The sequence below is a fragment of the Lissotriton vulgaris genome, chromosome 4_1 (assembly GCF_964263255.1).
Source record: "Lissotriton vulgaris chromosome 4_1, aLisVul1.2, whole genome shotgun sequence".
NCBI lineage: Eukaryota > Metazoa > Chordata > Amphibia > Caudata > Salamandridae > Lissotriton > Lissotriton vulgaris.
In genome coordinates this window covers 73,831,128-73,846,842 of record NC_141691.1, presented here as the reverse complement: position 1 = coordinate 73,846,842, position 15,715 = coordinate 73,831,128, and the positions used below count along the sequence as shown (strand labels likewise).

The 15,715-nt window shown below is 42.6% G+C and overlaps 1 protein-coding gene across 1 annotated transcript in view; it reads left to right on the top strand.

The window, feature by feature from the left end:
• LOC147718393 (C-type Lectin CRL-like) overlaps window positions 1-10,710 on the top strand; it is a 39,557-nt gene extending 28,847 nt beyond the window's left edge. Inside the window, exons 4-5 of the mRNA XM_086918336.1 lie at window positions 4,173-4,278; window positions 10,151-10,710. Coding sequence (XP_086774462.1) covers window positions 4,173-4,278; window positions 10,151-10,260 — 216 coding nt within the window. The 3' untranslated portion in view covers window positions 10,261-10,710. The remainder of the gene's footprint in view (window positions 1-4,172; window positions 4,279-10,150) is intronic.
• Window positions 10,711-15,715: the final 5,005 nt, after the last annotated feature.

The window sequence follows — 15,715 nt, the reverse complement described above, 5'->3', positions numbered from 1 at the left end:
GAATAGTCATTTTTACTCACCCACTATCCAACACTTTCCCTACTGTTCCACTCGCTGGAATCGGAGTATTAATTTCTACCCACCCGCTATCCAACACTTTCCCTACTGTTCCACTCGCTGCAGTCGGAATAGTAATTTGTACCCACCCACTATCTAACAAATTCCTTACTTTAACAGTTGTTGGAGTGTGAATACTAATTTTATTCCCTTAGCTAAGCAACGTTTTTAATTTTGTTATATTTAATGTAGTGTAAATTATTAAGTAACATAAAAAAGTACTTTAATTATTTAAATTATTATATATTATTTATTTTTATATGTATATAATAGCTTTATTTATATATTTAAATGCTAATATATTTTTAATGTTTTCAATATTTTATAATTAAGATTAATAATTATTTTATAATATTATTAAGTAAATATATATCTGTTACAAAATATTTAATGTTTTATTAATATTACATGTATTATTTTTACATTTTAGGCTTTTTTACATTATTTTAACTATGTTTTATTTAATTGGGTTTATTATTTATTTGCATTTATATTATTTTTAATATATAAAAAAATCGATTTTTTAGTTAACTATATTTTAAACGTCAATATTTTGTCCTCGATATTTTAGTACTTACCTGTTTGTAGATAGGGACTCGCTAGGGACTCGCTATTCTGTCCCTCGATATTTAGTCACTGATCCATTAAAATGTACTAGAGCTCTCCAAGACAAAGGCAGATCCCCTGAAAGAACTCAAACGCCACATATTGCTATATCGCTGCCATGGCCGTGGACAAACCCCCATTTCACAGGTCTGATAAGAATGGGGCACAGCCCTACTTTAATCCATCTCATGTACCCCAAGCCAGGACCGTACCTAACCATTCCGCAAGTATTGACCAACAAAGCGGGGGGTAGGGTTAAATACCCCACACCTCCGATTACATTTGGAGCACCTAGAGGGTACGTGCCCAACAAAGATACCTATTACACCTTGCTCCACACCTGTGAGCTTTCTAACCAAACAATTCCGGTCAATAACTATTTTTGTCTCCCAACTCGAAAATAAATCTGGAATCAGAAAATTTTCCCCAGGCGATTACACAAAGGCCTTCTACTCTAAGTAGGCAGCGTAATCACTCCTTAGTATACATGTCAAAAGTTCTAAGACTCATACCCCATCTACTCTGCTGACACCCAGACTACAACGCCTTAGGAAAGGGACCTTAGTGTGGTCTTCAGCTCCAGCGCCCTAACTGTGCCTTTGGTCTCCACCCCTGGTACTTAACCGGCTCTCGGGTAACTTGACCCATTTGCTTCTAGCACACAAAGGAACATGTTACCTGTCTGTAATCACTAACATGAACTTACTTAATTTACATTAAATCTAGCTTGATGTAAAATATCTCCCTGCAACTCCCTCAACACCCCAAAAGCATTAATCATGTTGCTTGCAAAGACAATATCGACAATTGCAGCAAACCTCATGGTTGGTCTCCCACAGTACGCATTCTTCCCTTTGACCTTTTAACCTCATGCTCTGACAATTCCTTGCAATGAGTCCAAACTTGCCCAGATGGGCGCTCACCCATTATACTCCAGATCAGTATCTCCAGTCTGCTAATCTGCCCCTCCTCTCCATCCTGAAAACCAGCCTGTGCTTTGTGTGAATTCCAGTCTTTAAGCCTCTTAGGATATCTCCACTGGAAATCTCTCCCCATTTACCTGAGGCCCACCTCCTTCTTCCCTTTATTAAAAGAAGCCCTCAAAGATCTCCTCCCTCTGCTGATGAAGCAGGAGCCCTGATAAAACTGGATCCCCACTCACATGCCCAGCAGGCACCCTTCCAAAAGTTTCATCAAAATAGGGAACGTACACAACAGCCGCGGCCCGTGGAGGGAGTTGCAGTGGAGCAGAAAGGCAGGGCGGGGGAGGGGAAGAGTGGGGGGTGCTAAAAACCGGAATATGGATAATTGGAGGTAAGTAAACAATTTAATTAATAAAAAGAATTTCGCGCCACAGACTGCATCGCATTTTGCGACCGCAACTCCCTCCACGGGCTGTGGCTGGTACACAATTCCTATGCTCCCTTTGTAGTTGCCTAACTTACCATCTTCATTATCTCGGCGATGTCTCCAAATGTCTTCTACCAAAGCAAGGGCTTGGTGTCAAGATGTTGTGCTGGATTAAATGGTTGCTGCTAACAAGTAAAAATTTTGAATTTCGACACAGCACACCGTTAGATCCAGCTACGGTCGGTAAATTTACCATTCAGCATAAGAACAGTAAACTGAGTACTGTTGAATTGGTTAATAGTGATGTCTGTGACTTACAGCATTTAGATATAACTGACCGAAGTGTGGAATTAAGACCTTTATGAAAAACAGTATTCACTTGCCGCTCACACCAGGTTTCATGCTCTAAACTAATGTCAAAGCTGTCCCCACATCTCGTACAAAACCCAAAAGCATTAATCAGGTTACGTGTAACGACAAACGTTACTTTTGTAACAGCCTCCTCGTTGATCTTCCACAATTCTCACTAGAAACAATTCCATGCCCAATAAATACAAATACAAGAAAAACATAAAATACATCTCAAGAGTGATGTTAGAGTGCTTTTGGGAGGGGAAAGAGGCCTCTCTCAAGCTATCCCGTCTGCCAATGGGTTGAAACAAGGCTGCCTGTTGGCCCCATTACTGTTTTCCTTATACCTATCAGATCTTCCCCAGATTTTATCGTTAAGTGATGGTATTGCCCCAGTACTGGGGGGCAAACCGATAGTATGTCTGTTATATGCAGATGATATACTAATTTTGGACTTGACCCCTAGTGGATTGAATAATCGTTTGCAAGCACTCCACGGATTTGCAGAGACACACCATCTAAGGATAAATGTATCCAAGAGTAAAGTTATGTGCATTGTAGGAAGAAAAAAGCCAAAATATGGAAGTTTCTCCTGGAATATAGGGGGTCATGGATTAGAAGTGGTTCAATCCTATGTTTTTCTGGGGAAAATAATTTCTAGTACGTTAAGTGACAAGGCCCATATAGCTAATAACATTCGGAAGGCAATGGCTCATGGGAAGGGTCTAAACACCCTTTATAGATCTACTGGCCAGAGACATTTTGCTTATTTGTTGGAGGTCTTTAGAGCTAAAGTCCCGGCCTCCCTACTGTATGGTATAGAATTACTTGAAGTGGGGAAATGGGGTTTCCTGAATACCACGGAAGGAAAAATTCTACGGAACTTGTGCATGGTTAATACCGCTTGTAATATAGCGGCTCTTAGGCTGGAATTTGGCGTACGTAGTGCTTGGGTCCAGGGCCTTGCTGGGATAGTACAGTGGGTTTTCAGTTTGACAAAGGGTGAACCAGGCACCTTAAGATATTTGATCTAAAAAGAACTTCTTGGAACCCTAAAAGAGTAATCCTTAATTATAAAGAATTTTAGATTAGCAGTTGATCTCTTGAAATTAGATGAATCGACTCTTTTTTCTCTAACTGCATACCAGTTAAAATCGACCTTAAAACTGGCTTCAAGGAAACTAAGCTTTGTAATGGATAGGGAGGCTCTCATTGTAAAGAGAGGTCCACTACCAGTTATTAATTCCTATCAAATTAGGATTATTCAACCTTATGTTTCCTGGTATCTTCCCCATGGGGTACGTCGTTTTTTGTTCCTTCTGAGGCAGGATCTACTTCCTTTAAATAATTTATTGTCAAGATGGTATGGCTCATCAGTAATGTGCAATTTTTGTAATAACTCAAAACAGGATGTTAAACATGTATTATTTGTATGTCCGGCCTTAAAACAACACCGTCTTAAATGGTTGAGACCTACTTGTTTAAGACTAAGTATCTTGTCTGCCCCTGCTTTCCTTGATGCTATTTGTAATCCGCCAAATGAGAGGTTTTGTTGTATAATTTGTAACTTTTTAAAAAGTTTTTTAAATATATATTAGTTTCCTTTTCTGAATCACTTCTTCTGTTTGCCATATTTGCTGAAAATGGTATAAATTTCATTGTTTGGTGATTTTATGTGGGCCTCTGTTATTAGTTCCAAAACATAAATAAATAAACTTGAACTTGAGTTATGTTCTCTTTCTTTACATCTTTCCCCCTCACCTGATCTCTCTCTAACTCTGCTTTGAACTACATTTCTCTCTCTCCAGGACAAAATTTTTATTTGGTCAGATGGGACTGAATTCAACTACCAGAACTGGGCTTCAGGACAGCCAGATTTCTACGGCAAATATGAACATTGTGTTCAAATGCATGGTAAGAAAAAATACACACCGCCATTACCCATCATTTAACATGTTTTATAATATCATATGAGTGAATGAGTGAGAGAATTTAAAGACTCTATCCACTAGGAGGAAATCCATCAGCACACCTAAGTATCAGACGGCATTCCACCTTGAGATCAGCTCGAAAATACCATTTGACAATAATATTTTGGTCAAAATACTGTGACTACAAAAACTGCATGGATTAAAATATCAAAGACAGTTTTTGTGTGTTTTTTACTGTTTTATGATTATATTGAAGTTTAAAATGGTTTACTTTCATATTTTTTAATATGTTGTTTAATTGTATTTTATTATGTTTTTATTTTACGGCAACAATTATGCTCAAGTGCTGTGGGGCAGGAAGGGGCAATTGATGGACTGCATTAGTATCAAGAAGGGGAATCCGTCAGGCGTGTGTACTAGCCCCTGTCTTCTTTTACACTATATATTAACAGTCAATTGATATACTACATAACTGCACTGCCAGCACCCCCCCACAGCCAGCGAATTCCTGCTCTGCGGTTTGCATAAAATATGTTATTAATCTCAAAAACTCCAATGGGATTACAGAATTTAATAGATAGGTTCTCTATCACATTTGAACTGTTTGGCTTGGAAATAATGCCACTAAAACCAAATGTATGGCTTTTATTCCGCATAAATCTTTAAGAGGGAAGGTAAAGTAGTGAACCACTGATTTGGAGCAAGTCAAGGATTTTGTATATCTGGGTGTGCGGATTGTGAACGCACTGTCATGGACACCCTAAGTATTGAAAAGCCTAATGACATTGCTCCACACAGGGTCAGCTGTCGTGAAGATGTTTTGGATTGGGGTTAGAATACTTTAAAGTCTGCCCAACACCAATGCATGCACTTTCCCCAATGTTTGTTATAATGGAGTAAGAACAGTAAAGTTGAGCCCATGCAATGTATGCACTGTCATCAACAATTGGTGATCCAGAGTTAGAATAGTAAATCTACCCGCATTATGCATTTTCCATAATCTTTCTTAGACTTGTGTTAGAATAGCAAAACCCCCTCCCCCCCAATGTGTGCACTTTCCTTAATATTTGTTGGACGGGCTCCACTTCATTTAGGCACTTTCCACAGTGTTTGTTAAACTAGAGTTGGAATACTATATCTGGCCCCCACAAAGTATGCAGCTGTTGAACTGTAAGTAGAAGAATATGGCTCTTTACATCGCGGATTTTACTCCGTGATGCATTCACAACGCAGTCGTTACAGCGACTGCATTGTCACAACGCATTGCCATAACAAAGCAATTTGTTAGGAATAGTAGGAATACTAGTAAGATTAATATGATTTACTATTCCAACTCCAGTGTGTGCAACACTAGGGAAAGTGTTGGGATAGTAAATCATACTATTCCTTATCCTAGAGCGCCATCTAGCGCAAGTTGTTGTAACGACTTGCTTAGGAATGGCACTGCGTTGTAACGGCTGCGTTGTATTTGCATGCGGCGCAAAACCCGCAATGTAAACATTGTCTCCCTTTTGTCGGATATGTTGAGGATACTAATGTAGGCACATATTCATTTTTAGGTTTCGCCCTGGCCGTAGCACCTGCAAAGCAGGTGCTCCGCACAGGGCGAAATCTTATGATCCTACAGTATGGGGCTTCGTCCCGCCTCTGTCTTCCATTGGCTAGCTCCATAAATGGAGGCTAGCCATTGGAAGAGATTGGCTGTCAATCACTCTTTCCCCGTGAAAACGCGATTCGGGGGCGTTTCCGTGTCTTTTTTTAATTCCCGCCATCTCCTCTTCCCATTGGCTGGAATTTTACCTTCCAGCCAATGGGAAGGGGAGAGCACGAAAAACATGCAAACACGCCCCCAAATCCCAAAATGACCTTGTTTTTTTTTTAGACCGAGTTTGTGTGCGAGTCGTTCTTTCAGATCGGAGGTTTGAGGGGGCCTAGGCGTAGTGTGTCGCCTCATAAGGGCGTTTAGTATTAGGTTACTTTACAATAATTGTATTGAGCACCTCGCAGTGCGAGGCGTCTCGCAGTCATATGCGGGGGACACGCCTGGTTCACAGAGCGGCGCTCTCCTGTGGAGTTCGTGTCGGTAGATGTAAATGAAAAATGACTTTGGAAGTTTAAGAGGCTGCGCCGTGCTGGAAGAGTTGCAGTGCGGCAGGCGAGTCATCCAGCTGCCATAGGCGGGGGCCGCGCCTCATTCTCACGGCGCTCAATTATGGAGTTCTGGTCGACATAGATGATTAAATAATGTCTTGGTAGGATGAAGGTTTACGCGCCGGAGTGGAGGCCACGCATAGTTCACAGAGCACGCTCCCCCATGGAGTGCGTGTCGGTTTACATATATATGAATCATGTCTTTTTAAGTTTAAGGGGCCACGCCTTTCTGGAAGAAATGTGGCGGGTGGGCGAGGCATCCAGCTACCATAGGTGGGGGACGCGCCTCTTTCCCACAGCGGTGCGAGGCATTAAACAAAGTTGATGAGCACTGCATTGCTAACTGTTATCTTTATGGCTAAAGCTGGTTCATATGTGCAGAACACTTTAAAATATTCCGTCTGAATGTGGCGCATAGCGAACTATTATGTACAGAATGCCTTTAAAATATTCCATCTAAACGTGTCTCAAAGCGCGCGGTGGTTTAAGGGGCCGCACCGGAGTGGGGGCTGTGCCGTTACAGGAGAGATGCCGCTCGCGGTGTGAGGCCTCCAGCTGCCACATGAGGGGGAGGCACCTCGCTCATCTGAGGTTGCTGCAAAAATGAGGAGCCGAGCCCTGGCTGGTGGGAGGGGCGGTAAATGTTTTTGCGGGGTGCCTCTTCACCTAAGACTAGGGACATAAAATCATGTTTCTCCTAATTCTCACTGGGGTGTAGGCATTACTATACTTGGGGTAAGGATTCACCCAGAATGGCAGAAGTTTGAAGAATGAGGTCTTTTCAATGAAGCGCTTGCTATCATATTTTCGCTGTTATTCTGCTCTGTAACTTCAGAGGTAGTTTGTTGTGGATTCCGTGTGATCACATGGGCGCCATCGGGTGAAACTCTTTTGAAAAACATGTTTTCTCATACCCCGTTGCCTCTGGTTACTGTCTAATGTGCGCTACATTTATTTGAAAGGTGGGGTTTGTTTCACAGCCATATTTTACCCATTTAACTCCTCTGCACTTTGTAAATAGCAGGTGGTATTTCCGTAGAGCGTACTCGTGTATACATAATAACTTTCATTCTGGGCCACACGTTGCTTTCAAGCACACTTTGGGATGCGATTCTACACCAACGCAGATGTGTATTGACACTGCTTCAATGAACTTATAGCAAGTGAAAGCAATATGAGCCTCTAGCCTTCCGGTATAAACGGCATTTATATACAGTTTGAAGTCTCCACAGTGCGTTCACTTGCTTAACCACTGCATTCACGAAGATTGTTACAGCGCCTTACTGGAGGTTTCCCTGTCTGTAAAGATGAAGGGAACATGGTTGGCAAGGTGGATTCCTTGTAAAATGGGTTTCGGTAATTTTCTGCGCTAATTTGAAACAAAAGTTCAGCATGGGTCAGTCTCCATTTAGCACTGGCACGTGAGCAGGATATTTTGTTCTCGCTGGGCATCCCTGTAGGGCTCGCTGCATACTTGACGACGTTCAGTCTGCAGTCCCCGTGCTCCGAGCCCCAACCCTTGAACCCCCTCCCTTGCTGCCCCCGCCCAGGGGACGGCGGGCAAGCAGCCCGGACTCACTGCTTCCTATACACATCCGCTCCTGGTACGTCCCGGCGGAGAGCGCCCGGCTGAGCCCAGAGACCGCCGCCCGGCTGCAGGCTGCCATGGAGGAGGCCATCTCCAGGATGCGTGCGTGTGTTAACAGGGAAGCCCGTGAATTAATCACACGTGCACGCTCTCCACAATTACATGTTGGCCATGAATTAACCCTCCCATCCAGCTAATTTTACCGCTGAATGTTTGTTCCAGTACATGTTCCTATATTACCCTTTAAACGTGTGTGTATTATCGGGACACGAGTGGCACAAGGATGTAGAAGGCTTGATTCCGGTCGGAGCCGTGATTCGTGAAACGTGCAAGAGCCCCGGAGAGTGCTGTGCGCCCCGAGCCTGCCCCCAGCACTTCGCTGAGGCAGACGCCGGGGTTTTATGCACGATCGTGCAGAATGCGAACCCTCCACGTGCAGTAAACATCAGCGTGGTGAAAAGCCACCGACATAACATAACTCCCTTTATCATAAATGGTGCTGCGAGTATACCGACATACATGTAGGATTATTTAATTAACCAAATAAAATGTTGTAGCGATGACATTAAAGAATTAGTTTTAAAAAATATGCTCGTGCATCGGGTCCACGTCTTGGCTCGTTATGCGTGATATATAAATAGTAATTATCTTTAAGGTGAGATGAAAGAACAATAAATTATAAGGCGGTAGAGCGGACGTTAAGACCCAGACCTGAACCGTTAATTTGAGCTAAAAGTGGCGTGGGCAGCCCCCTCGCATCGGGGCGTGTAACTGGAAAGGCGGTTAAACCGAAAGTGAAAGCACAGTTTGGGGTCCCGCTTTCCTCGCGCCCCCTGAGTGTCCGTTTCCACAATAAAGAGGGCTGTTCAGTGGACACCCACGCCTACACCTAATCCTTGCACTACAATTTCTGTTAATTAGAGAAGGAGCGCTCCGGGTGAGGAATCTTAATGAAGCACGGGGGAGGGGTGGGGAGGAGCGGAGACTTTTGTGTGCGCGCACAGTTGTTATAATAAACACCTCATAAATGTATTACTAAAGTTAAAAGGATAATGTTCAGTTTTTGGTTTTTTTACCATGGTATAGCAGCATTGATGTGAGAAACACCTTTAGTGCCTCAGAATCCATTTAACTATTACCGGCTTACAGAGAGAACCCCATCTCTTAATAGGCACGCGGGCTTCAATGTGCTTTCACTCTGTGTGTGTGGGTGTGTGTGGCTCTGTGTGGTTCTGTGTGTGTGTGGGTGCAAATGCAATAGGTCACGCATTTGCGAGAGATTAAGCTATTGGCATTGTAAATGACAATGCCATTTATTTATCGATTTTCAAAAACAACACACAAATAAAACGTTTGTCATTTACAATGCCAATAGCTCTAACTTTTGCAAAGGCGAAACCGTTGCATTGTAAATGCTTGTTTAGTTATATGATTTCTTTTTTTAATTTTTATTTTGTTTTTGTTATTAGTTTCTATTTTTTGTTGAGTGTTTTAGGGGCTAAGTAGTATGGTGTGCCTGCCATACCAGTGGGAAATGGGACCGCCCGCTAAGGGTGCAGCGGTACCGCACATCCCATTAGGATGTGCCCGCCACACTGGCGGGTGCATCCTGTATTTCTGGCATTGCAGTGGGCGGTGCTGAAAGCACCGCCCGCCGCAATGCCAAAAATGCATGATGTGCTTTTCAACAAGTAACAGGCACCGCATGGTGCCTGCCACGTTGTAGATTGAAATGCAGGTGGGTACCATAGGTACCCCCCCCCCATGTGCACCTCCCAACCCCCCAGAGTCCCTGGGGGCCCGCAACGGTCCCCCGCAAGAGATTCCCGCATGCCTTTTCGCCACGGAAAAGAATTTTCCCATCCACATCTTAATATGGCTTAATTTCTTAATACGGATGGCGGGGGTCTTTGCAACAAGGATGGCAGGTAGCCACAGATGGGCCGGCTTCACTGACTCTTTGTGCATCCATCACTTTGTCTTCAGTGAAGCTGTTCCATTTAGTCCTTACCATAGCAAATTCCAGAGTTCTGTTCTTTTCTCCATCCATTACTACCTTCTCCAGCCTTAAATCCCTCTTCCCTCCCTCACATGACACTATGGCTTTCTCTTCCAGCAACCGGCACGTGGAACGACCTGAGTTGTGCTTCGAGTCTTGCCTTCATGTGCGAGTACCACCTATCAAAACAGGAGCAGGCCAGAGGGGAAGAGAAGCTGCTCTGCTAATCACCCGCTCCGTGGACGCTGAAAGCCCTCACGCTGATGCTGCAACTATCAACCACTTTCCTGAATGCACTCCCACCACAGGGCCAGTAAAAACTCCCAGAAGAAATACAGATACTGCACAGTCGCGCCACTTCCAGTGGTACTTTCTAATACAATTCTGAACGTTTCCAGTCCAAATGGGGAATAACAGGCAATTTTGGTTTTACTAATCTGTAAAACAATGTGTTATCCCACTTTCAGTTTTGATTTCCCCACGCAGATGTCTCCATCTCATGCGTGGAGGTCTGAGCACTAATTGCACTCAAGAGGCAATCTTAAATTCTAGATTTACCACACACTTAAGAAAGCGCTCCTCAGTTGGAGGCAAAGATCACACCTGTCAGCGCACTTTGCTTTTTCCTCCTCCTTGCATTGCATATTCTCTTAATAAAAAGCTTGCCAACATCTCAACATCCTTTCAATTTGATTTTTAAATGGGAAACTTTTGAGCTAGTACAAATCAATGCATTGTCTGAAAATAGAAAACCAATATGCGAGGAACAAATTATTTATTTATATGACAGAATTATTTCACTGATGTAGATAATGCTGGCACACTCCTGGCAATACTGCAACAGTGGCTCAAGAGAAAAAAACTAGAAAGGAAAGATTTTTCAGAACAATACTAGGAGTTCAAATGATGTCTTGTCAACCGTGTTGTTTCATTGTAAGCAGGCCCACTGGAATTATGTGGCAGGGAAGAACCACATTATTCGGCAAGGCTGAGTAAATTATGTGGCAAGAAAATGTAAATTATGCAGCACAATGCAGCACATTTTCTGATAGTATTATTACATTCTTTTGTCATTTTTATGCTTGTTCACAATGTCTGGGGATTGGTTGCATCTCATTAGTACCAGTTTAACACCAAAAAATATAGCAACAAGAAAAAGAAATGAGACCAGTCAACCTTTGCAAAGAGCTTTCCAATGTGCGGCAACACATGTCGCTGCATTTTTAGCAACTGTTAAACCGTCTGAGCTAGAAACATTCTTTTCCTAAAATCTGCAGATAAGGCAGCAGATGATGAATTATGTGACAAATGTAGCCAATATTTAAATATGTGATAAACACCACGGCTGCATAGTCGCATAATTCCTGTTGCCCTCGTTGTAAATCAGAAAATCGAGGGCAAAAATATTGTGGGGCAAAAATATCAAGGCCTGGAATAATGAGAAGGTACGAAGATACAGCTAAGTTTAGGTTCACTATTCTTAACCCTACAGATATAAATATTGTTACGGTACATACATGGATTTATGTATGGTAAACATTATTTACGTGTACATACTTATCTTCATGATTTTCTGGTGCTCGATATTTTGGTCGCATGACATTTCAAACTCGATTTTCTGGTGGACAGCCTTGTCGCTCCACCCCTGAAACTGATGTGGGCGCCATGTCCCATTTGGAAGGGCTCTGCACTGAGGCCATGTCCACTTAGCAAGGAGACGGGTACAATAGCAGAGCAGTCAAAGTCCAAATTCAGTTCCAGTTTGAGGATAATCTGCATGCTGTCGGGTAGCTGTAGTAGAGAGACAGAAGGATTCAATGAGACAGAGCTGGGTTTAGAGGTAGAAGGTAAATAGATTTGGAGCAATGGCAAAACCCTCCAGTGAGATGCGTAATGGGGGGGTGGGGGGGGTGTATCAACATGGTCTATGTTAGAAAGAAAACATATATTTCAAGGTCATATACTGAAGATGAGCCAAGTCAAAAGAGCTGTGATAGTAAAGCAGCACAGAACTCATCTTGTCAAGATTTGATGACACGATTCAGCTTTAGACTGACGGAGGACCCGAAGGACGCCTTGGCTTGGAAGTGTTTACCAGCAGTGGGTACATGTGTTGGTTTGCCTAGACTCAACCTTAACATTGGAAAGACAGAGGCCTAGATTGCTGGCTGTCTCCATCTCCTCTTCAAATCTAGCTCATGGCCAGCCGATTTAGGCTCTTATTCTACTCCAGTTAAGACACTTGAGAGCCTTGAAGTAAACATACATAGCACGCAGCACATGGAGTTGTTTCGGTTGGCCACACTTCCTTTCCATTCTCTGGAAAAAAGACAGCTGGCTGTGGATGACCTTACTGTTTGGGATACTACCACAGTCTTTATCTGGGTACCAAAAGACCATGTTTGGCCATTTGCAATCTATGAAAAACCAACCCAGACTTAGATCCTAGGTCCCACATTCTTAAATCGCTACGGTGACTCTCTATTCAAACCTGTGTTTAATTTAAGGTGATGCACCTTTTACACAGATCTATTTACAATAAACTCCCTCAGGTTCTGTCAAAACCATCTTGTTACTACTATCCAGCTAGGCCCTTCCAGTCAGCCAAACTCCAAACTTCAACAGTTTTAAGATTTTGTAGATGTCACTTGGGTGAATGCACTTTTTGCAGGATTCACTGGCACTCCTCTATGGGGAATGTTATCTGCCAAACTGTAATTGGACCACTGTCTCCTTTAGTTTAGGAGAGCTCTTGAATGTGACTGTTCTCAAAGTCATCGGTATAATGTTCCACCACTTCTCTTCGCTGCATCAGCTATGGTGCCAAGGGACCATCCTTGTGTTAGCTATATGAAGTATTTTACAACATAAAATGAAATGTAGACAAATGATCCACTCCCATCCACTTGGTTCTGGAGATTATCTCATGCAGCGATAAAAGAAGACTCTACCCAATGGCAGGTGTGGAATGCAGCCTTGAGTTCTGGCAGTTGAATGTATTTAATGAGCTGCATAGATAGCTTACCTAGTAAGGGCCTGTTCACATCTGGAATGAAGTTGTCTGAGCTTTTGGCATCAACAGAGAGTTGCCTTGATGTATATGATTGGAGGTTCTTTAGATAGATTCCATCTTGAATGTTAGCAGTAAGGATGATGCCTGTTGCTAGTGATGTTGAAGAGAAGGTGAGGAGCTCCTTTAAATTCACTGAAGTTCAATGATCATCAACAGATTCCAATTTCTGACAATTGAATCCAGCCTAGAAAAAATACAACCAGACAACTGAAAATAAGGGTGGATCATTGCAAAGGGATTCAGCGATAGAAGCGACAAGGAGGTCAACAGCTCTTGTCCAGACCCATCACTTGTTCAATAATGCGAGACTCAAGCTACAGAATTGTATTCACAAAGTTGTCTGCCAAAGAATTGCAGAAAAATTGTGAGGGGTTTCATTAAGTAGCGTTTGATTCCAGATTATGTAGTTGGACAACCGGCATTAGTAAGGAAGGTGGCTGAGTACCTATTCTTTGTATTCTAGGTCAAGATTCCCATAACATCTGCTATGCATAGTTGCTTGTTAGCGGGATACCATATGTTCTTTCGTTTATGCTTATTTTAATGTCTTTTTCTATTTCTATTGATATAGCTCACATATACCAACAGTCTCTAGGTGCTTTCTAAGCATAAAAGGATAGTCATGTACAAGTTTACTACCATAGGCCTTCATAAAGAACTAAAGACATGATTACCAGTTTGGCGGAAAGGGAGACTCCGTCACAAACGTGATAAATATCGCACCCGTCAAATTACAATTCTATTATATCCCATGGATGTTGGAATTTGGTGGACAGGATATCCGTCACGTTTGTGATGGCGTATCCCTTCCACAAAGCATGTAATCAGGCCCTAAGTTTTTATGTCACATCTGAATTGGAGAAGATTTGTTTCGGCTCACATACAGAATACAATTGAATTCCACAATTTAGTAAAAACAACTGAGAATGTGCGCCCGCCGATGCAGGCTTTGTGATCCTTGAGGTCATGAAGTAGGTGATCATCCATTGATCTCAGCCTTCTTGAAGAAATGTACTGTCAGTCAAGATTTAAGAAACAGTAGCCATGCCATACCAAGATATATGAATAATACAAAGAACCTGAAACTGTATTGTCTGATTGATCAGCAACCAATGCTGTTGTTCCAAAATGGGATGAAGGTGACTATGTCTGGGGGCACCAGTCACAAAACAAGCTGTTGAATTTAGAATATTCTGTAGTATTTGAATTCAAAAGAAATGCGAAGCTAAGCAGACTGATTTGGCATTGCCTAGTCTGGACCCTATCAAGGCTTGAGAGACTAATCGCCTGCGGTCAGCACCTACTCAGCAATAGTGAGTCCAGCATCAATTTTGAGCCCTGGATATTTACCTCCAAAGTAGAGTGGGAGGTTATCTTAGTTCGACAGGCCAGTAATTATCTGTCCACAAATCACAGTTGTTGTTCACCACCAGTACTTCCGTCTTACCTGCGTTCAACTGGAGCATGTTGTTCCTCATCGACGATAGGATAACTAGTAGATTTTGTTGAAGAAATAGGTTGGACTCTTCCTGGGTCTCAAGTTTCAGCATTGACTGTGTGATGTTGGTGTACTTGTACTCCATGATTCGCTGACTGATCAGCAAGGGGTTTCACATAGATGTTAAAGAGATGGCGAGAAATTGAGGATGCCTGCGGACCCCTGCAGGGACTAGTACTTATGCAAGAGATGACCGCATCAAGATGGATCACTTGAGAATGACCTGTTAAAATGAGCTAAACCACTACAGGACAACCCCCACAAAATTTCAGTTGCCGTAAAATGGTCAGATAAGATGGTATAATCCACTGTATTGAAGGCGGCAGACAAGTTGAACATTATTAAGGCAGGAATGTGTCCTAGGTCCAGTTCCAACCCCGAGTTATCAAGAACAGAGACCATAACAGATTCTATACTATGACATGGGCGAAAGCATGCCTGCATCCCACCCAGTACCTCTGAGTCTCTTACAACATACTAATTACATGGGCTACAAGCCTTTACACTACTTTTGAACTGAACAATAGTAAGGTTATTTATTGGGCAGTAGTCTTTACTACAGTCAAGTCAAGCCCAGATTTTTTTAGCAATTGAACTAATATTGCCTGTTTCAAGAACTGGCAAACAACGCCTTTCTCTAAGGGTGAATTAAAGAGGTGATACTAAGGCTGCTCAATGTCAGAGGCCAGGTGATTAAACACACATGGAGGACAGGGGCCATCCGGGATCCTGATTTCAGCAACTGCCTCAGAGTGTCCTTTGCAGCATATGTGTGCATTCATGTTGTATTTCTATGACATGAGCCTAGCCAAAAAGTAGGAGAGCGCGGTACAGGGTCAAAGACAAGTAAAAGTAAACAAGAGATATAACACATAGCTGGGTTGTGGACAGTTAATGCATTGTGATGTAGTGTTCATTAAAAAGGTCTCTTCATCTCTTTATGAAATTGAAGCAGAGTTGGGACTGTCCTGGTGGATATGGGGATGTTGTTCTACATCCTTGGTCTCTTTCCTTATTCCTTCTTTTTTTTTTCCACTTGAGGAAGGGGGCATTAACAATAATGAGTACGGTAAGAGAGTGTCCCCAGAGAAAACGTAGACGAAGGATTGAG